The sequence below is a fragment of the Oreochromis aureus genome, linkage group 10, assembly GCF_013358895.1.
Source record: "Oreochromis aureus strain Israel breed Guangdong linkage group 10, ZZ_aureus, whole genome shotgun sequence".
Taxonomy (NCBI): domain Eukaryota; kingdom Metazoa; phylum Chordata; class Actinopteri; order Cichliformes; family Cichlidae; genus Oreochromis; species Oreochromis aureus.
The window spans coordinates 486,772-510,862 of record NC_052951.1 but is presented as its reverse complement, the minus strand read 5'-3'; the positions used below and the strand labels follow the sequence as shown (position 1 = coordinate 510,862).

General features: G+C 43.9%; 1 protein-coding gene across 4 annotated transcripts in view; it reads left to right on the top strand.

The window, feature by feature from the left end:
* The window catches only part of LOC116316876 (myotonin-protein kinase), a 91,457-nt gene that overhangs the window by 31,400 nt on the left and 35,966 nt on the right, over positions 1–24,091 (top strand). For all 4 annotated transcript variants that reach the window (XR_005614708.1, XM_039618916.1, XM_039618915.1 and 1 more), the window contains exon 2: positions 23,183–23,274. Coding sequence is in view for 3 of the 4 variants with exons in the window: in XM_039618916.1 (XP_039474850.1) it covers positions 23,183–23,274 (92 nt within the window). In the remaining variant the exon portion in view is untranslated. The remainder of the gene's footprint in view (positions 1–23,182; positions 23,275–24,091) is intronic.

Genomic DNA, 24,091 nt, shown 5'->3' with positions numbered 1-24,091 from the left:
ACAAGAAAGCTCCTTACCATGCATGGAGGGTTTCACCCCAAGTCCAGCACCCTGAGGCTGTACGCTAAGCGGAAGGAAGGGGGCCGGGGACTGGTGAGTGTCAGCACCACAGTCCAGGATGAGACAACGAACATCCAAGAATACATTGGGAAGATGGCCCCAACTGACCGAGTGCTCAGTGAATACCTCAGGCAGCAGAAACCCAAGAAAGAGGAGGGAGACGAGGAACCATCATGGAAGGACAGGCCCCTGCACGGTATGTACCACCGGCAGATAGAGGAGGTGGCTGATATCCAGAAATCCTACCAGTGGCTGGACAAAGCTGGACTGAAAGACAGCACAGAGGCACTAATCACGGCAGCACAAGAACAAGCTCTGAGTACAAGATCGATAGAGGCTGGGGTCTATCACACCAGGCAAGACCCCAGGTGCAGGCTGTGTAAAGATGCCCCTGAGACAATCCAGCACATAACAGCAGGGTGCAAGATTCTAGGAGGCAAGGCATACATGGAACGCCATAACCAAGTGGCCGGCATAGTGTACAGGAACATCTGTGCCGAGTATAACCTGGAAGTCCCAAGGTCAAAATGGGAGATGCCCCCAAGGGTGGTGGAGAATGACCGAGCTAAGATCCTGTGGGACTTCCAGATACAGACGGACAAAATGGTGGTGGCTAACCAACCGGACATAGTGGTGGTAGACAAACAGAAGACGACGGCCGTAGTGATCGATGTAGTGGTTCCGAATGACAGCAACATCAGGAAGAAGGAACACGAGAAGCTGGAGAAATACCAAGGGCTCAGAGAAGAGCTCGAGAGGATGTGGAGGGTGAAGGTAACGGTGGTCCCCGTGGTAATCGGAGCACTAGGTGCGGTGACTCCCAAGCTAGGTGAGTGGCTCCAGCAGATCCCGGGAACAACATCGGACATCTCTGTCCAGAAGAGCACAGTCCTGGGAACAGCTAAGATACTGTGCAGGACCCTCAAGCTCCCAGGCCTCTGGTAGAGGACCCGAGCTTGAAGGATAAACCGCCCGCAGGGGCGAGATGGGTGTTTTTTATATATATACATATAACATCTACAGCCGACATGATCTCCTCAAGATTGGAGTAAGCTACCGCGAGAGCGTGACTAGCAAATTTGTCTGCTTACACAAGATACCGGTGGAAATAGCAAGGAGTCCGGGCTCCCCATGGATTGTTATCCCTTCGGGGTTGAGGCGCAGGCAGCGTCGAGAGAGACGAAGACGGCGAGGCTGCAGGGCTGGCGCGCTAGCCAGGCTACGGAGGCAGCCACTCAAACCACCGCTCCCCAGCCTATTCATCACAAATGCCAGATCCCTCGCGAACAAGTTGGATGAATTGAGGTTGCAAATAGCAGCGAATAACTTCATCAAAGACTCATGCATCCTTCTTATCACTGAATCCTGGCTACATCAATCCATTCCAGACTCTGCTATTGAGCTAGCAGGCTACACCACACAGTGACATGACCGAACAGTGGACTCCGGTAAGCGCAAAGGAGGGGGGCTCTGTATGTATGTAAACAACAGCTGGTGTACCAACACAGTGATAACAGACCGTCACTGTTCACCGGACATTGAATATCTGACTGTAAAATGCAGGCCCATCTACCTACCTAGGGAGTTCACCGTTGTCATAGTAACAGCTGTTTACATACCACCCGATGCTAATGCTAACTCGGCGATCGCACTCCTGCACACAAACATCAATAATAAACAGAGCATTTACCCTGACGCTGTACATATCGTAGCAGGGGACTTCAATCACGCAGACTTAAAAACAGCAATCCCCAAATTTCATCAGCACGTCAAGTGTGCCACTAGGGGTGACAAGATTCTGGACAAAGTTTATTCCAACATCAAAATGGGCTACAGGGCCAGACCTCTGCCACATCTGGGTCAGTCTGACCACTTGTCACTGTTTCTAATCCCTGCATATGCCCCCCTCAAGAAAACTGCTCCTACCATCACAAAGAATATTACCATATGGCCAGAGGGTGCCTCTCAGCAGCTGCAGGACTGTTTTGACAGGACTAACTGGGATATCTTTGAACATCAGGACTTGGAAATATTCACAGACAGTGTTCTCTGCTATATAAAACACTGCATAGACACTGTTACAGCAGTCAAATGTATCCGGGCCTATCCCAACCAAAAGCCCTGGATGACCCGGGAGGTCAGGCAGCTGCTGAAGGAGAGGAACATTGCGTTCAGGTCTGGCAATAGGGATCACTACACCACAGCCCGATCCAACCTGAAGAGAGGCATCAGAGAGACGAAGGGGGACTATAGGAGGAGGATTGAGGACCATCTGGAGAGTAACACCAGCCGGCAGGTGTGGCAAGGCATCCAGCATCTAACCAACTATAAGATCAATCTCGGAGCTGCGGACTTTTGTTCAACTTTTGGTACAGGAGGTTAGAGAACATAAAAACACACCTGGCGTTGGCAGAGGAGCTGAATATCTTCTTCGCCCGCTTTGAGACCATGGCACCGGTGGTATTGGAGCCACAGCAGCAACACGCCGCCCACAGCAGCACCACCCTCATCCTGGAAGAGCACGAGGTGAGGCGCATGCTGCAAGCTGTTAACTCAAGGAAGGCGGCGGGTCCTGACAGTGTGCCAGGTAGAATATTGAGGGATTGCGCAGAACAGCTGGCTGGGATCTTCACCAGGATCTTCAACAAATCCCTCGCACAGGCGACTGTCCCTCTCTGCCTGAAGTCCTCCACCATAGTCCCCTTGCCTAAAAAGCCCCACATCACTGGCCTGAATGACTAGAGACCGGTGGCACTCACCCCAGTGGTAATGAAATGCTTGGAGAAGCTGGTCCGCAGACACATCACAGCAGCACTGCCCCGCAGCCTGGACCCACACCAGTTTGCCTACAGAGCAAACAGATCCACGGAAGACGCTGTAGCCACAGCACTCCATGCTGCCATAACACACCTGGAAGAGCATGGGAGCTACATGCGGATGCTCTTTGTGGATTACTGCTCAGCTTTTAACACCATCCTCCCACACAAACTGGTGGCCATGCTACAAGACCTGGGGCTTCCATACAGCACCTGCATGTGGATCTATAGCTTCCTCTCGGGCCGTAGACAGAGAGTCAGAGTTGGCCATCACACATCCTCAGCCCTGAGTCTCAGCACTGGCTCACCCCAGGGCTGTGTTCTCAGTCCACTGCTCTACTCTCTCTACACACACGACTGCACTCCTCGCCACCACAGCAACATCTTTGTGAAATTCGCAGACGACACCACCGTGGTGGGGCTCATTTCCAAGAGTGACGAGTCTATGTACAGAGATGAGGTGGAGCAGCTGACTTCATGGTGTAAGGCCAATAACCTCCTCCTCAACACTTCAAAAACCAAAGAACTCATAATAGACTTCAGAAGGAAAAAGGCAGAGATCCAACCACTATTCATTAATGGGGACTGCGTAGAGAGGGTGGCAAGCTTCCGCTTCCTGGGAGTCAATATAGAGGAGAACCTTTCCTGGAGTGTGAACACCTCCGAGCTGCTGAAAAAGGCCCAACAGAGACTGTACTTCCTGAGAATTCTCAGGAGGAATAACATCACACAAAGACTGCTGGTGTCCTTCTACAGAGGCACCATCGAGAGTGTACTAATCTATTGCATATGCATTTGGTACACTAGCTGCACAGGAGCCCAGAGGAAAGCACTCCAAGTGATCATTAACACCGCCCAAAAGATCACTGGCTGCCCACTCACCACACTGGAAGTTCTACACAACATCCACTGTCTTAAAAAGGCCCAAAACATCATTAAAGACACCTCACATCCTGGTCACTCCCTGTTTGAACTGTTGCCCTCAGGCAGACGGTACAGGGCAATCAGTGTAAGGACAAATAGACTTAAACACAGCTTTTATCCAACCGCAATAACACATCTGAATACTGCAAAATAATGTCCATCACGCCACTCTTGTGTTAATCCATTCGCTGTCTGAGGCATGTATGTGGGAATGTACGTGAATGTTTACTGATATGTCTTATTAGTATTTTAAGTATTTTGTTTATTTTATTTATTATTTTGTTTATTTTTATTTATTGAAATTTTATTGTTTTATTTATTTTCTGATATTGTTAGGGATGACGCAATGATCGGGGACCTTTCTTAATTTCGTTGTACTGGTGACAATGACAATAAAGTTTCTGATTCTGATTCTGATATATATATTACAGCAGTGAGCTTGAACTCTCGGTCAAAGATTCAAGTTGCAGTTATTTATATTTCCTATCACCTTAAATCTTCACTCAAACACAAGTATCTTTGACAGTGTATATAAAGATGTATTATATATGAGAGACAAATATTGTTCGTCTAATATGTTGGCATTATTACATTTGGCTTAAGGCCCCCAAAGCGCTTTACACAACCAGTCATCCACCCATTAACGCACTGGTGATGGCAAACTACATTGTAGCCACAGCCACCCTGGGGCGCACTGACAGAGGCGAGGCTGCCGGAAACTGGCGCCACTGGGCCCTCTGACCACCACCAGTAGGCAACAGGTGAGGTGTCTTGCCCAAGGACACAACGACCGAGACTGTCCAAGCCGGGGCTTGAACCGGCAATCTTCCGATTACAAGGCGAACTCCCAACTCTTGAGCCACGTGCAGCAGTGGCTCAAGAGTTGGCTCAAGAGTTGCCTCAGTCTGTCCTCACTCTGGACACTTGCAGTTGTCACACATGGAAATCAAATGTGTGATAAGCTGCATGTGGCCAACAGTAATGTTTTAATGTTCTTTGTTATTAAACATTCGCACATAAATAAGTGACATGATATTCAGTACTTACTTTTGACAGTTCACTATTCGGCCGCTCCCTTCTGCCGTATTTTGCGGCAAAATTATCCACACCCACTGCCGCGCTATGAATTGTGGGACATATGGGACCACGAAGCGTGCACCGGACCACGCTTGATATTTGGGGAAATCAACGGCGCATTTGGAGTATGCATTTGAAGTACACTTCGAATTGGGAGAGCCGTCGTTGCGTGGCGGTGAGGTAATCGCACTTAAAATGCGTACTTCAAGCGTGCAGACCCTGAATTGGGACACAGCCAATGACTGCAATGTAGAACTGGATCAGCAGCTCCTGTGGAAGACTGTGCTTCTCAGGAAGTACCCACACCCTTTGCTGGGTCTTTTTGAGGACTTGAAGATCTCCACACCGGGCTGTCTGATATGATAAATGATTCCTATGTAGTACTATAGGTATATAGTACTCAAAGTGCTCTATGCCACATTCACCCAATCACACCCATTCAAACAAGCACTTTCTCTAAACTGAATGCTTCCGAACTACATTTACACTCCGATGGATGCATCAGAGAGCATCTGATGCAAGATACTAACTTGGGGTTAGTATCTTGCCCAATCATACTTGACATGCAGAGTGGAGGAGCCAGGGATCAAACCACTAACCTTCTGATCAGTAGGTGACCTGCTCTACCTCCTGAGCTACAACCTCACCCCTTATGGTGAGGGGTGGGTGGGGGGGGGTAGTATTGAGGGATGTTTCTGCTTTTCTGCAGTCTTAAGCAGCTCCAGGTTGTGCTGGAGCTGAACATGAGCTCCTGGAGCACCACTTTGCCATCACACTCTCTTTTATAAAAATAAAAGTAATGTCCATATCCACACTGTAAACTGCGCGACACTTTTGTTTCTCTGACAGATGAACTGAAATCAACTTATCGTAGCAGGAACCGATAAGCTGGATCGATAGGCAGGCAGACTAATGCCTATATAGCGCTTTTTAATATTTTATACTTTTTTATATTCAAGATATTCAGATACAAGCATATTCCCCTTATATGCACATAAAATTGTGCAATAAAATATTTTTAAAAGTTTCTTAAAATTAGGTCATTAGGCGAGCATGGTGTCACAATCCTGGGTCTGTGACTCACCATTTTGAGTTCAATTTGTATTTTTGAGTTTTCTTATGTTAGTTTGCCATAATATTAAGTATTGTTGTATTATTTAGTTAGGGTTTTGTTTCATCCATGTCACTATGATTTATGAGTCTTTTCCTGTCCTCTATATGTTTCTTGTCCTCTGCATTTTACTTTCCAGTGCTTTAGTCTGTTCCTATGTTTCATGTCTACGTTCCATGCTGTCAGGGACCTGGATCTGAGTGACCCAGGGTCCCTGAGCAGTTATGGACTTGTATCATATTATGTGTTTTTGCTGCACTGTACTGCTGTCCCTGTTGTCCATGCTTGTGTGTATATAGGCAGGTGTGTGTGCTTGTGTGGGTGCGGCTGTGACAGGCACCTTAAGGCCTGGTAGGTGTGGCGCTGCCAGGTGGTTGGCCACACCTGAAGATCATCACACACCCACGGTCTGCCACCACAGACCGTGACAGAATGATCCAGCCAAACATGGACCCAGCGGACTCAATGGAAAGGCTAAGGAAGGAGGTGACAGATAGGATTTACAAACTGTGTGACTGCTACTCGGGCAACCGAACTTGCTGTTCGCTCGCTTTGTGGTAGAGTATCACTTCCTGTTCCTGCTCAAACACAGTGGTGTTTCTGAGTAGCTTTTCTGCTTAGCAATTTAATTTAAATCTTTTGACACATCCCTTTTTCATAGTATAATCTTAACGTGCTTCATCTGAATCACCCTTTCTGTGTACTCACTACCTAATTTATAGCCAAAGTATTCACTCACTGTCTCTTTACTGTTTCGCTAGCTTAGCTCGTAGCCGACTCGTTAGCACCATGGCTACTTCACCTGTCCCTCCTGCACTTTCCTGCTCATTGTGTCAGATGTTTAGTTACTCCTCGGCCTCCTTTAGCAGTAATGATACCTGTGACAAATGTAGCATATTTGCAGCTCTGGAGGCCAGGATTACTGAATTGGAGACTCGGCTTCGCACCCTTCATTCACCCGTAGCTAGCCAGGCCCCTGTAGCTGGTGCAGCCGAAGATAGTGTAGGCCCCGCTAGCTGTTCCCCGGCAGACCACAAGCAGCTGGGGAAAGAGGGCGGCTGGGTGACGGTGAGGAGGAAGCATAGTCTTAAACTGAAGCCCCAGGTACACCACCAACCTGTTCATGTGTCTAACCGTTTTTCCCCACTCGGCGACACACCCGCCGGGGGTCAAACTCTGGTAATTGGTGATTCTGTTCTCAGACATGTGAAGCTAGAGACACCGGCAACCATAGTCAATTGTTTTCCAGGGGCCAGAGCAGGCGACATTGAAGGAAATTTAAAACTGCTGGCTAAGGGTACACGTAAATTCAGTAAGATCATAATTCACGTCGGCAGTAATGACACCCGGTTACGCCAATCGGAGGTCACTAAAATCAATATTGAATCGGTGTGTAACTTTGCCAAAACAATGTCGGACTCTGTAGTTTTCTCTGGTCCCTCCCCAATCAGACCAGGAGTGACATGTTTAGCCGCATGTTCTCCTTAAATTGCTGGCTGTCTGAGTGGTGTCCCAGAAACGATGTGGGCTTCATAGATAATTGGCAAACCTTCTGGAGGAAACCTGGTCTTGTTAGGAGACGGCATCCATCCCACTTTGGATGGAGCAGCTCTCATTTCTAGAAATATGGACCAATTTATTAAACCCCCAAAATATGACTATCCAGAGTTGGGACCAGGAAGCAGAGTTGCAGTCTTACACGCCTCTCTGCAGCTTCTCTCCTCCTGCTACCCCCCAAAACCCATCTCCACTGAGACTGTGTCAGCTCCCAAACAGACAAAAACAAAACCAAAACCCAGCAATAAACAACTTAAACATAAAAATCACAAAGAAAGAACAATACAGTATCCACATCTGAACCAAAGAGTAAAACAGTGAAATGTGGATTATTAAATATTAGGTCTCTCTCCTCCAAGTCTCTGTTAGTACATGACTTAATAATTGATCAACAAATCGATTTACTCTGCCTTACAGAAACCTGGTTGCAGCAGGATGAGTATGTTAGTTTAAATGAATCAACACCCCCGAGTCATTCTAACTACCAGAAATCCCGAAGCACAGGCCGAGGGGGCGGTGTGGCAGCAATTTTTCACACCAGTCTATTAATTAACGAAAGACCAAGACAGACTTTTAATTCATTTGAAAGCCTGATGCTTAGCCTTTTCCACCCCAGCTGTAAAACTCAGAAACCAGTCTTACTTGTTATCATCTATCGTCCACCTGGGCCTTACACAGAGTTTCTCTCTGATTTCTCAGACTTTTATCTGATTTAGTGCTCAGCTCAGATAAAATAATTATTGTGGGTGATTTTAACATCCATGTAGATGCTAAAAATGACAGCCTCAACATGGCATTTAATCTGTTATTAGACTCAATTGGCTTCTCTCAAAATGTAAAAGAACCCACCCACCACTTTAATCACACTCTAGATCTTGTTTTAACATATGATATAGAAACTGAACATGTAACAGTGTTTCCTGAAAACCCTCTGCTGTCTGATCATTTCCTGATAACATTTACATTTACAATAATTGATTACACAGCAGTGGAGAGTAGACTTTATCAAAGTAGATGTCTTTCTGAAAGTGCTGTAACTAAGTTTAAGAATATAATCCACCCACTGTTATCATCTTCAATGCCCTGTACCAACATAGAGCAGAGCAGCTATCTGAACGCTACTCCAACAGAGGTCGATTATCTTGTTAATAATTTTACCTCCTCACTACGTGCGACTCTGGATACTGTAGCTCCTGTGAAAACTAAGGCCTCAAATCCAAGTACCTGACTCCGTGGTATAATTCTCAAACACGTAGCCTAAAGCAGATAACTCGTAAGCTGGAGAGGAAATGGCGTGTCACAAATTTAGAGGATCATCATTTAGCCTGGAGAAATAGTTTGCTGCTTTATAAGAAAGCCCTCCATAAAGCCAGAACATCTTACTATTCATCACTGATTGAAGAAAGTAAGAACAACCCCAGGTTTCTCTTCAGCACTGTAGCCAGGCTGACAAAAAGTCAGAGCTCTACCGAGCCAACAATCCCTTTAACGTTAACTAGTAATGACTTCATGAACTTCTTCACAAATAAAATTTTTATCATTAGAAAAAATTACCAATAATCATCCCACAGATGTAATATTATCTACAGCTACTTTTAGTACCATCGATGTTAAGTTAAACTCTTTTTCTCCAATTGATCTTTCTGAGTTAACTTCAATAATTACTTCCTTCAAACCATCAACGTGTCTTTTAGACCCCATTCCTACTAAACTGCTCAAAGAAGTCCTGCCATTAATTAATTCTTCAATCTTAAATATGATCAACCTATCTCTAATAATCGGCTATGTACCACAGGCCTTCAAGGTGGCTGTAGTTAAACCTTTACTTAAAAAGCCATCTCTAGACCCAGCAGTCTTAGCTAATTATAGGCCAATCTCCAACCTTCCTTTCATTTCAAAAATCCTTGAAAGAGTAGTTGTCAAACAGCTAACAGATCATCTGCAGAGGAATGGCTTATTTGAAGTGTTTCAGTCAGGTTTCAGAGCTCATCACAGCACAGAAACAGCTTTAGTGAAGGTTACAAATGATCTTCTTATGGCCTCTGACAGTGGACTCATCTCTGTGCTTGTCCTGCTAGACCTCAGTGCTGCGTTCGATACTGTTGACCATAATATCCTATTAGAGCGATTAGAACATGCTGTAGGTATTACAGGTACTGCACTGCAGTGGCTTGTATCATATCTATCTAATAGACTCCAATTTGTTCAAGTAAATGGAGAGTCCTCTTCACACATTAAGGTCAATTATGGAGTTCCACAGGGTTCAGTGCTAGGACCAATTCTGTTTACATTATACATGCTTCCCTTAGGCAGCATCATTAGAAGACATAGCATAAATTTTCACTGCTATGCAGATGACACGCAGCTCTATCTATCCATGAAGCCAGGTAACACACACCAATTAGTTAAACTGCAGGAATGTCTTAAAGACATAAAGACCTGGATGGCCGCTAACTTTCTGCTTCTTAATTCAGATAAAACTGAGGTTATTGTACTCGGCCCTGAAAATCTTAGAAATATGGTATCTAAGCAGATTCTTACTCTGGATGGCATTACCTTGGCCTCCAGTAATGCTGTGAGGAACCTTGGAGTCATTTTTGACCAGGACATGTCCTTCAATGCACATATTAAACAAATATGTAAGACTGCTTTCTTCCATTTAGCAACATCTCTAAAATTAGAAATATCCTGTCTCAGAGTGATGCTGAAAAACTAGTTCATGCATTTATTACTTCCAGGCTGGACTGCTGTAATTCTTTATTATCAGGATGTCCTAAAACTCGCTGAAAAAAGCCTTCAGCTGATCCAAAATGCTGCAGCAAGAGTCCTGACAGGGACTAGAAAGAGAGCATTTTTCTCCTGTTTTGCTTCCTTCATTGGCTTCCTGTTAAATCCAGAATTGAATTCAAAATCCTGCTCCTCACATACAAGGTCTTAAATAATCAGGCCCCATCTTATCTTAATGACCTTGTAGTACCATATCACCCCATTAGAGCACTTCGCTCTCACTCTGCAGGCTTACTTGTTGTTCCTAGAGTATTTAAAAGTAGAATGGGAGGCAGAGCCTTCAGTTTTCAGGCCCCTCTTCTGTGGAACCAGCTTCCAGTTTGGATTCGGAGACAGACACTATCTCTACTTTCAAGATTAGGCTTCAAACTTTCCTTTTGCTAAAGCATATAGTTAGGGCTGGACCAGGTGACCCTGAATCCTCCCTTAGTTATGCTGCAATAGACGTGAGCTGCCGGGATTCCCATGATGCATTGAGTTTTTCCTTTCCAGTCACCTTTCTCACTCACTATGTGTTAATAGACCTCTCTGCATCGAATCATATCTGTTATTAATCTCTGTCTCTCTTCCACAGCATGTCTTTATCCTGTTTTTCTTCTTTCACCCCAACCGGTCGCAGCAGATGGCCCCGCCCCTCCCTGAGCCTGGTTCTCCCGGAGGTTTCTTCCTGTTAAAAGGGAGTTTTTCCTTCCCACTGTCGCCAAAGTGCTTGCTCAAAGGGGGACATATGATTGTTGGGTTTTTCTCTGTATTTATTATTGTGCTATCTACTGTACAATATAAAGCGCCTTGAGGCAACTTTTGTTGTGATTTGGCGCTATATAAATAAAATTGAATTGAATTGAATTGAACCAGTAGCTGGTGTTTCACTCCTGTGGCATTCTTGCCAATCCCTTTCTGCGCCCCACTCATGTATTGGGCTATGTGCCTGTTCATCTTAGCCGATATGAAGACAGGAACTTCCATGTGGTACTGAGACAGGTTATTGGCCGGTACATGGAGGGGTCCCTTGAGGATCAGGACTATCCGGCCTTCGGTTAGCCATTCTGGGTGCCTGTCATTGACTAGCAGCTCGTTCATCTGTGCTGCCAGATGCTCGTGGAGTGCAGTCAGCTTGCCAGTAGGCGTGAACCATGTCGGGGCCTGGTGCTGTCCAACTCTTCATACTGGAGACCCTTTCTTGGATGGCTGTGATGGTTACTGGACCCTGTTCAGGGAGGTTGCTATAGTCTGCTCTTAGATCCACTAGCCACTGAGCATTGCTGTTATGGATTGTGTTCTTCTCCCACATGCTCTTCCAGTATTACTACATCTCCAGCCTTGGTGGTGCTGTTCTCATATTGTTCCTCTGCCACTGAGAGTACACCTTGGCTGGTTCTGTGGAGCACAGCTGGTTTATTCTCCTGTCTTCTATCTCTCTGGTGTACTTCTTCAAGCGGCTGGCCAAGGCTGTGAGTCTTTGCTTGGCAGTTTCCAAGGCCTTGGGTCTGAGACAGTTTGCTGTAGGCACTTTCTTCATTGTCCTTCTTCACTGTATTTCTGCAACTCGGATAGTTGGCTAACCTCCCTCCATGTTACCTTAATCTTGGCCTCTAGTCTCTTCCATGGAGGGTACTGCTCCTTGTGGCTGTTCAGGTTGTAACCAAGCATCTCACTGATCCCTGCTGCCATAGTGTAAATCAGCTGGTTAGTCTCAGTAATGATGCCAGTAGGTATCGCCTGTAGTGCAGCATTCACATCATCTAATAGATCTTCTGAGGGTAGTTCACATAGTCTTGCGAACTAGCTACGGAGGATATAGGTTTCAAGCTTCGCCATGATCCTATCTTTCAGGTTAGATTCAGGTCATTGATAGAGGAGGTGGCTGACATCCAGAAGTCCCACCAGTGGCTGGACAAAGCTGGACTGAAAGATATGACAAAGACACTAATCATGGCAGGACAGGAACAAGCTCTGAGTACAAGATTCATAAAGGCTGGGGTCTATCACACCAGGCCCAGGTGCAGGCTTTGTAAAGATGCCCCTGATACAATCCAGCACTAAACAGCAGAGTGCAAGATGCTAGTGGGCAGGGCATACATGGAATGCCATAACCAAGTAGCTGGCATAGTATACAGAAACATCTGTGCCGAGTATGGCCCGGAAGTCCCGAGGTCAAAATGGGTAAAGCACCCTGGGGTGGTGCAGAATGACCGAGTTAAGATCTTGTGGCACTTCCAGATACAGACGGACAAACTGTTGATGGCTAACCAACCGGACATAGTGGCGGTAGACAAGCAGAGGAAGATGGCTGTAGTGGTTGATGTAGGAACAGCTAAGATACTACGCAGGACCCTCAAGCTCCCTGGCCTCTGGTAGAGGACCCGAGCTTGAAGGATAGACCGCACACAGGGGTGAGAGGGGAATATTTTTTAAATTGTTACATGACGGTCCACGGGTGCAGAAGTGCAACATAAGGGTTAAAAGGAAGGTGACCCAGCCCTGGTCCCCAAAGCCAACCCAGGTTCAGCCCTGAATTTATCTGGATTCGGGGCTGGTGTCCTCCAGGTTTTAGATGTGTCCTTGATCCAACACAGCTGATTTAAATCGCTAAATTACCTGCTCAACATGTATTGAACTTCTCCATGGGTAATGAACTAATCATTAGATTCAGGTGTGTTGACCCACGCTGATATTTAAAACCTGCAGGACACTGGCCCTCGAGGCCTGGAGTTGAAGACCCCTTCTCTACCTTTTTCTACTTTTTCCACTCCTTAATCATCCACTCCACGTACAAATCTATCGAACTGCGTACGTTTTCTGTTAAGCATTCTGAATTTGTTTTTTGCTTGCTATAAATTGGCCTCAAAACAGACTATAGCGGAAGAAAAGGAGGACAAGGCACAAAAGTTAAATATGGCGGCCACTTCCTCACTTTTGGAGCAGCACAGGAAGGCATTGGTGAATGATTTCAAAACATCTTTCAGCCTACTGGAGTCGAAGTTTGACGAAGTCCGATCTGCAATGAAAGATCATGGCCAATGACTCCGATGTTTAGAAACTATTTAAGTCAGTGGGTTAGGGAGCTCCACAATGTTTGTTCCAACCTCAGCAAGTCTAATGCTAAACCTTTGGCTAAATTAACGGACTTAGAAAGAAAGAAGTAGATGTCAAAACTAGAGATGGACCGATCCGATATTACGTATCGGTATCGGTCCGATACTGACCTAAATTACTGGATCGGATATCGGCCAGAAATAAAAAATGTAATCCGATCTATTAAATATCAAAAAAGCACCTCACAAAACTTGCGACATGGCGTAACTCTGCTCATAACCGTAGCACGTCGGAGCAGTGTGCATCACGTGATAGAGCGGCTGTGTGTGTTTGTAGCCTCGCTACCAAACCAGCATTTCATCTCCGAGGAAGTTATCCCAGAGAGAAGTAAAGCAAGTGTGTAAGTTCATCTCTGAATGTTTGTAAAGCATTCCCATGTTAAGCTTAACAACCGATATTTGGAGTGACTGCCTCTTCTCTCTCCCTCACCTTCCTGCCGCTACTTCATGAAACTGCTTAATGATCAGCTGATCGGCTTTTCTGTCGGGAGTCCGTCTCTCTTCTTTGTTTTTGGCCCACTTTGCACCAGAAAGAGGAAACCAGCGGCTGAACAACAGCAGCACGTTTAAGCTTGATAAGCTGTTGTTAGAATTTATTTAATATTACTTTCTACACCAGGATCCTTTTCTACCTAGCTGACGGCTGGTAACTGTGCAGGGGCGGATCCAGCAAAGTTTAGCCAGGGGGGCTGATAGGGCATTAACAGGGAAAAGGGGGCACAAAGACATACTTTTCTTTCTTATTCTCATTTAAAATGTCTAGCTTTTAATAAATAATTATCTGAATCTTACACCCAAAGTTTTAATCTGATGTAAAATATATAGAAGTCCATTACTGTATATAGTAACTGTTAAGTCTAATATACCCTAGTAAGCTATAGTACTTTTTCCTTTGGGAAGGTACCATCTGTGCAGTTTGCAATTCTGTTGAAGAAAGATGTTGAATCTATTTAATTATTCTTGAAAAATAATTTATTTCTGTGCATTTTTTTTTTCACACTGCATCAAATTAAAGTTGATTACGTCGATTAAGCATCATGAGGTGGAGGGTGGGGGGTGGTTCCCTATTTCTTTTTTTGCTGGAAGTTTGCAACCCTATTAGTTAGGTTGATTAATATTTCTGCTAAGTACTCTTTAAAATACCAGAATAGGAAGGATGGAGCAGGTTTAAGTTTATTAGATTGATCAGTGTTGCTGAACTATGAAATATTTTGGGTGCAGTGTATTTTTTACATACAGGTATAACAGAATAGCTTTAGTGTTGTTGTTTATTTAAACTTGAGTATGAACTTATACAAAATGCAGCAAGATATTAAAAAAACAGTTTTATTGATTAAAAAACACAATATCGGATTCATATCGGTATCGGCAGATATTCAAATTTATGATATCGGTATCGGTATCGGACATAAAAAAGTGGTATTGTGCCATCTCTAGTCAAAACCTGCGTATTCTGGGACTTGAAGGCGTTGAAGGTGGACGTCCCACAGAATTCTTTGTGGACCTGCTTAGTGAGGTTTTCAGGAAGGACAGGATCGGCCGGAGATTGCCAGATTTTAGATTACCCTGAAAGCCTGTTTATCTGGTCATTACATTTATCTGGTCATTACGCAGGGCTGAGAGACAGCCCTGTGAGTCGATTGTTCTGATTTTTTCCTACTCTTGGGATATGCAAGGACTTTTGTTCATGTTTCAGCATTACAGATTCATCTTCTTTTCTCTTCTCTCCTACGATTTACAAGCAGGGATGCTATTCATATCTCATTGAAGAGTTTTATCTTTACTCAAATGATTGTTATGGGTGCTAAAATTCTGCAAGCTGGAATGTCAAGGGTTTAAACCATCGTGTAAACAGAAGAAAGGTGCTCTCACACATAAAACAGTATAGTGTGGCTGTTGTCACACATATCTGTGGTTCAGATAACTCTCGTCTTATGTCTCGGTGGTAGGGCAGCATTTTCATTCCACTTTTCAGTATAAGGCCAGAGGTGTTTCTATTCCAACTGACCAAAATACTAAACCAAAACATATGGTAATTTATGATACTAGTGGCCGGTTTGTTTTTGTTTCGAGAACACTATAATACAAAAGTAGTGTTAGTCAATATATATGCCCCCAATATTGATAATGTAGTTTTTTCAGTGTTTTTGTTTTCACTGCTTGTGTGTTCTGAGCTCACACTCTCTCATACTTGGTGGAGATCTTAACTGCTGATTGGACCCTATATTAGACCAATCCTCCCCGAATCCCAGGAATATCAATAAGTCTGCCCTTTTCATTCAATCCTTATCTAACTGTGGTGTCTCTGATTTTTGACACTGTTTACACCCTAACAGAACTCTGTACACTTTTTTTTCACAGGTACACCATACTTATTCTAGGATTGATTATTTTCTCAGATAATCGGTTGTCTTCGTGGGTCCAATCCCGTGAATACCAGAGGATAGTAATATCATACCATAAAATGTGTTATCAAAGACTTTTCCTGATGTTCCTCAATCCAGACGACACTGGCATTTTAATTAAACTATACGGAAGATGACAACCTCCTAGAATTCATTTAGGAACAAATAAGCTTGTTTTTCTAAGTGAATACCACAGGCTAAAGTCTAAGGAGCTTGGAAAGAAAAGCATCTGGACTTGTTTAACTTTCTTGCGGACATTTCATCTGAGAAGCTTCTTCAGTTCTAAGAGCAATTGGCGGAGAGTCCCAGATTTTGAGCCCTATGGGAGTGTCCCCAAGAGGGTCATGGACCCCCTATTGATCCTCAACCTAGTCACACGAGCCAAGCTGTGAACATGGGTGTGGGTCACAATCAACCAAGGTTTCGGGTGAACCCACTGTGAAACCTAGCCCCACCCTATCATGTGATTTACTGAGGTCAAAAGGCCCAGGATGTGTGGGCATTAAGGCATCTGGGAAGGGATTTCAAAACTAGATTATAGATGGCAGACAGTTGGTGTTGTAAGCCCCGCCCTCTGTTGAAAGATGGTCGTTCACAGTGGACATAGATGGTTTCTTTCACTCCTCTTTCAAACTATCTGTCTTCTCTGTCCAAAATGTGAACACTGGCATCCTCGCAAGAGTGACCTTTGTCCTTTCGATGCAGTGGACAGCCAAGTCTTGTCCCGTGGAGGTGGCTCTTCTGTGCTGTGCCATGCGTTTATGAAGTGGCTGCTTGGTCTCTCCAATGTTGAGGTTTGAGCATTCCTTGCTACACTGCACAGCATACAGTAAAGTGTAGCAAGGAATGCTCAGACCTCTACGTCAGAGAGACGGTGAGAGAGAGAGAGAGAGGTGAAACATCTTCAAGAAACTTAAAGAAGCTCCTTAGACTATGATGACCTGGATGACTGAAAACCTTCACAGACACCACAGGAGAAACTTATAGCCTAATAACTTGGGATACACTGAAAACCTTTCTCAGAGGTCAAATTATTTCCTAAACAGTAAATATTTTTTTTAAAAAAGGCCCGTATATAATCACATGCTTTAGTTAACCAAATTAAAGAAATAGATCTGCTTTACGCTAAGGTAAAAAACCCAGACTTATACAACAAGCGCATGGAATTTCAGACTAAATGTGATCTCCTTTAAACACACTCAATCGTTTGTCAGCTTCTGAAGAGTAAGAGTTTGTTTTATATTCATAGCGACAAATCAGGTAAGACGCTAGCCAACCAGTTCAGGAGCTTTCAGGCAAAAGAACATATCACAAAAGTCAGAATGAACAATGGTAATATCACCTTGGATTTTTCCAAAATTAATGATATTTTTAAGACTTTTTACTCTCAACTTTACACCTCTGAACTCCCACAGGAAAGCACTTTAATGGATAACTTTTTAACGCTTTTGAACATTTGTACACTTTCCTCTGATAGTAAAAATAGATCAGACAAACCCATAATGCAAGAGGAACTGAGCGCAGCTATTTCCTCACTGCAGTCTGGAAAATCCCCTCGACCTGATGGTTTTCCCATAGAATTTTTTAAAGCATTTTCATCATTGCTTTCACCACAATTATGTCTAACCCTCTCCAATTCATGCACGTATGGTAAACTTCTGCCATCATATTACAAGGCAAGTATCACTCTTGTCCCAAGAGGAATGTCCAGTGGAATGTTCGTCCTACAGGCCAATCTCGACATTAAATGTTGATGGTAATATTTTGGTTAAAGTTTTGGCACGCAGGCTGGAAAATAATTTCCCGTCCATTATATCAAAAGATCAAACTGGTTTCATTAAAACCCTTTAAGACCTACCATAGAACCAAGTCCGCCAGAGCTTACTTTATATTTTTACATGCTGTAGTGCCATTTTTGGGAGCATTTCAAGTTGCTATACATCAATACAACTATTATAGCCCATATTTTAACAATATGTATGCATTAAGTCCATAGTAACTACATGAATCTCAAGAAAGTGCAATAAACTACAAAAAAATTGAAAATCGGTTTTGGTTTTTTTGCATATATTTCTACTTGGAGAAATTTGAGAGGCTTATCCCTCAAAACTTTAAATACAAAAAAGTTGCAAAAAATAGTTTACAACAACAGGAAATTTATTTTGAGTGTCTTCATAGTTTTATTTTTGAGATACACCAATTTTTATATACTGCAGGAAAAACGAAAAAAAAATCCTATGATGAAAATTTGCAAAGAAAACAGCATGTGCATCAAAGTAAACTATTTCCACAGTGCAATTTGAGTTCTAAGCATCCCAGAAACTATTCAGAAAAGCACAAAGTCAAACATGACTTATAAAAACACCAATATAGGCTTTAAGGCCTACAAGTAAAAAAAACTAAATTTTCCGCGGAAATGACGTCACTTCCGGTTTCGGGCAGGAAATGGCGGACATGCGATCATTCGCGCTGACATCTGTTTCAATGTGGGAAGTGTTACGAAAAGCTGATCGGATCGGCAAAACGTGTTTCTGGAATATTATGTTTTTGTTCCTGCAAGCGCTTTTCATGCAATTTTTGCAAAGCTATATGTGGAAGGAAACTGTGACCTAGGACAAGCTGATGGCATAAGATCTAAGTACAACTCCTCCGGTTTCATATGCAAAAAAAATGATTGCGCTAGCTTACGCGGTTCCGGTTCTACAGGGATTTAAAAATAGTTACACAAAACGGAGCATGCCCGCTCTGACCGGCTTTAAAGGGTTAAGAATCTTGACTCCTATTTCGATATCTGTTGTCTATTAGATACAGTGGCTTGCAAAAGTATTCGGCACCCTTGAACTTTTCCACATTTTGTCACATTACAGCCACAAACATGAATCAATTATATTGGAATTCCATGTGAAAGACCAGTACAAAGTGGTGTACACGTGAGAAGTGGAACGAAAATCATACATGATTCCAAACATTTTTTACAAATAAATAACTGAAAAGTGGGGTGTGCGTAATTATTCAGCCCCCTGAGTCAATACTTTGTAGAACCACCTTTTGCTGCAATTACAGCTGCCAGTCTTTTAGGGTATGTCTCTACCAGCTTTGCACATCTAAAGACTGAAATCCTTGCCCATTCTTCTTTGCAAAACAGCTCCAGCTAAATCAGATTAGATGGACAGCGTTTGTGAACAGCAGTTTTCAGATCTTGCCACAGATTCTCAATTGGATTTAGATCTGGGCCATTCTAACACATGGATATGTTTTGTTTTAAACCATTCCATTGTTGCCCTGGGTTTATGTTTAGGGTCGTTGTCCTGCTGGAAGGTGAACCTCCGCCCCAGTCTCAAGTCTTTTGCAGACTCCAAGAGGTTTTCTTCCAAGATTGCCCTGTGTTGGCTCCATCCATCTTCCCATCAACTCTGACCAGCTTCCCTGTCCCTGCTGAAGACAAGCATCCCCAGAGCATGATGCTGCCACCACCATATTTAACAGTGGGGATGGTGTGTTTAGAGTGATGTGCAGTGTTAGTTTTCCGCCACACATAGCGTTTTGCATTTGGGCCAAAAAGTTCCATTTTGGTCTCATCTGACCAGAGCACCTTCTTCCACATGTTTGCTGTGTCCCCCACATGGCTTGTAGCAAACTGCAAACAGGACTTCTTATGGTTTTCTGTTAACAATGGCTTTCTTCTTGCCACTCTTCCATAAAGGCCAACTTTGTGCAGTGCATGACTAATAGTAGTCCTATGGACAGATTCCCCCACCTGAGCTGTAGATCTCTGCAGCTTGTCCAGAGTCACCATGGGCCTCTTGGCTGCATTTCTGATCAGCGCTCTCCTTGTTCGGCCTGTGAGTTTAGGTGGACGGCCTTGTCTTGGTAGGTTTACAGTTGTGCCATACTCCTTCCATTTCTGAATGATGGCTTGAACAGTGCTCCGTGAGATGTTCAAGGCTTGGGAAATCTTTTTGTAGCCTAAGCCTGCTTTAAATTTCTCAATAACTTTATCCCTGACCTGTCTGGTGTGTTCTTTGGACTTCATGGTGTTGTTGCTCCCAATATTCTCTTAGACAACCTCTGAGGCCGTCACAGAGCAGCTGTATTTGTACTGACATTGGATTACACACAGGTGCACTCTATTTAGTCATTAGCACTCATCAGGCAATGTCTATGGGCAATTGACTGCACTCAGACCAAAGGGGGCTGAATAATTATGCACACCACACTTTTCAGTTATTTATTTGTAAAAAATATTTGGAATCATGTATGATTTTCATTCCACTTCTCACGTGTACACCACTTTGCATTGGTTCACGTAGAATTCCAATAAAATTGATTCATGTTTGTGGCTGTAATGTGACAAAATGTGGAAAAGTTCACAAGCCACTTTTGCAAGCCACTGTATATTATACACCCATTCTGGTCAGAATCCTGATTGCATTCTTTGCTTAGATGGGAAGAAGGCATTCATTCAGGTTGCTGCCAATATTTATTCCCAAATCCTTTTTATAACTGAATCTTTAGATTCAATTATATCATCGTAAATGTGGATATGGTAAACGCCCTCAGTTGAATAAAGCTCTTCATCAAAAGTCTTGGACTAATGGAGGCCTGGCAGTGCCTAATTTCCAGTATTACTATTGGGCAGCAAATACGTGCTTATATCTTGGATCTATTTCCAAAACAAAGATAATTGCCCTTCCTGGGTGTCCATGGAGTTGAACTTGGCTACAGACTCATCTATTCTTGCCATGATTGGATTTTCACCCACCCTACCCCCAAAACAGAAGCAACTGATAATCCAGTTGTCTGGCACACGGTGAGGGTGTGGACTCAGATGAGGAGGCATTTTGGCTTAAAAAAATTAAACATCTTAAAATATGTATCTCCCACTGTGATAAACCATGGCAGACCCGGAGACATTTTCAAGCTTTTCAGCATGCTTTATTGAGGCACACGGTTGCTGAATACACACATGAATGGTCGCAGTGTCCCAGTTGCCAGCCGACACATCCACAACACAACAACTCAGACTGTGCAAAGCCTTTCCATCTCACCTACAACAGCATTGCAGACCACGCTCCGCCACATACCCCCATTGCCCGACAGGCCGGCGAGCCATCCGGCTGAACCTACTGCCCCCCTGCCCAGACCGTTGGTGCTCCCGGGCCCTCATGAGGGACAAGGATGTGACCACTCTGGCGGTTGCCCACACATCCAGCGGCGCCCGTGACAATGTGGATCCGGGGGGATGCCCTGCGTATCCATCGGCAGCCCTGGAACTGGTCCAGGGGCCAAGCAGTGACAGCGCAGTAGATGTGGAAGTGAGCCGGGGCTCACCAACAGCTGGTCCACCTCCTCCGCCACCAGCAGGCACGCCTCCTGTACACTGGCAGGCGCGGACCCTTGGGCACCTCCAGCAACAGCGTGGCAGGTTCCTCCCACGTTCTCCGTGAGCTGACCTCCGGCTCAGGCTGAGCAGGTGAGTGAGCTGGTGGCAGGCCCAGGAGATGCTCCGCAGCCCTCCTCCGGTGAGCAGGAACGGGCACAGATCCCTGCCGGGCATAAGCCGCTACCACTTGATGAGTGGGGATGGGTGCTGCGGCAGGCTACATCCTGGCTGGTCGCATCCTGGGGCCTGACATGGTCGCCGGAACAGCCTGGACCTCCTCCACGCCAATGCTGTCGTGGAATGCCGGTGAGAGTGAGAGTGCCAGATTTTTCATCCCCTGTAGATGCTGCTGGGTCCAGTCTCACAGCTCTTCCGTGCTGGCCATTTTGGCCACCATTCAGGCCAGCTCCTCCCCTTGCCGGCCAGATTGTGAGTCTGCCATGCCCCCCATCCTGGGTTTTGGCACCACTTTGATAAAACATGGCAGACCCAAAGACATTTTCAAGCTTTTCAACATGCTTTATTGAGGCACACGGTTGCTAATAACACACATGAATGGCTGCAGCATCCCAGCTGCCAGGCGACACATCCACAACACAACAACTCAGACTGTGCAAAGTCTTTTAAGTTGGTGAGCCGTGATAGCAGATGCCACGCAGGTGCATCCATCTCACCTGCAGCAGCATTGCAGACCACGCCCCACCACATCCATATACACATTTTTTTCAGATATCTGCAGATCAGACATTTTCTCCAATCTCAGACACCAAATTTTCCAATAGCACCAGCTGCAATGTCAGGGATTTGCTCCTTAATGTAGTTCCAACTTGTAAAGGGTTAATTTCTCTTATATATATGACAACCTGGTGAGTATGAAAGGTTCCTTGATAAATAGGATTAAAACGGCCTGGGAACAAGATCTAAATCAGTCATTGTCTGTGGATACTTGGGATTTAATATCCAAGTTAGGAAATTTTACATCCTTCTGTGTCTGCCACTGTCTTTTACAATTTAAGGTTGTGAATAGTTTCCACATGTCCAAAGTCAAATTATCTTTTATATTTCCGAATGTGGACCCCTCTTGTGATAAATGTGAGGCTTCCCTTATCCATATGTTCTGGACATGTCCTAATCTCAAAAAATTCTGGAGAGACACATTTCAAACTTTGGCACTAATTCTTGGATACCATATGGGTCCTAATCCATTAGCTGCACTTTTTGGCACCACTGGAGAGACTGATGGACAGTTGATCTTGTCACAGTGTCGCAGACTGTCATTTGCTTCCCTTGTGGCTAGGCATGCAACCCTGCTAAGATGGAGTAGCTCAATGGCTGAGGGACCTTATGTGTTATTTAAGCCTCGAAATGATCCATTATTCAATTAGTAATACCAGCAGGAAATTTTTTACGGTGTTGGGGCAATTCCTGAAATATTTTTCCAGCCTTCAGGTTGAAAACCCCACTTCTAGCACTACTCAGTGAATCCTCTGTTTTTGTTGCTGTTGTTGTTTTGTTCTGTTTTTTGGAGGTGTTTTTTGTTGTGTTTTGTTTTTAATAAAAACCTGGCTCAAGGAACAGGGCTATTGTGTGGGATGGGTAAGGGGTAAAGTGGTAAAAGCAATTAAAAGATATGAGAATGTATTGTTAAGCTGTATTTTATTACATCAGCTTAAGCAATAATTGTGTAACCTACTTACTTATTGTATAACAGTTGTGTGTATCTCTTTTTTGTTGTTGTTTCAATCTAATAAATATATCTTTAAGAAAAAAAATGTATTTAGAGCACACTAATGAATTTTCCCCCACTGATAAATTACTGCAAAATTGTTAAATTAGGAAAAAAGGATATTTTTAAAATAATGCCACTGCATTACCATTTTTAGGTCCATTATTTCAAAGAACACTGAAATAATAAAGTAAAATAATTGAAGTTTGCAAATCATTGTCTCTTCTCTCCTTTCTCACAGCTGAGCCTCTGGTAAAGGAGGTTAAGAAAACCCGCATCAAAAGAGAAGACTTTCACATCTTGAAGGTGATTGGCCGGGGCACATTCAGCGAGGTGAGTGAGAATTGTACCTACTATTTTATATAAGTAGAATTTTTAGGTATTGACTTAAATTCTACATTTAAGAATATGAATTATTTAGCTGCCCTTTTATGTGGAATGGGGCTTTACTGAAAGGAACTGGACCTGTCTGCAATGATACTACTTGCACTCCACATAGTTTCTTCTTAATCATTTCTACTTGATCTTTTAATATCAATGTCAAGCCCACCAAAATGGGTAGAACTCTGTCACGGCGGGGTATGCCAGTGAGTTTGTGAAAAGGACCAAAAAGCAGACACTAGAGAGGTGAACTGAAGTTGAAACCAAGAGCGAGCCATTTATTATGGCTGGTGGACATGAACATAAAACACTAAACTGAAACCCAAAATGGGAAAACTAAAAAACTACTGTATTTTCAGACCATAAGGGAAAAAAACAGTTGGATAAGTCAAACTTTCCTCAGCTCATTCTTCTTGCTTCCTCCACTTCCGTACCATTGATTCATTAATGTTGAATTCTCTCGCATCTGCTCTATTCCCATGTTGTTGCAGTATATTAATGACTAACCTCGTATTGTGGATGGATTATCTCAGTTGTTCTCCTGACTGACGTTTAGTCCATTTACAACAACCTGCTATGCAATTGCATTTGTCCCTAACCATCAGGAACCCTCACGGTAACTTTTATTGAGTGGAAAAAAGTTACCGTTCATCCTCCAGCTTCACTATGTTTGTTATACTAACATAGCTGTGTAGCTAGTGATCACATAGCACATCATTATATACCAGCTAGCCCAACTTCAGTAACCCTACAAAAGTCACTGCTGTTT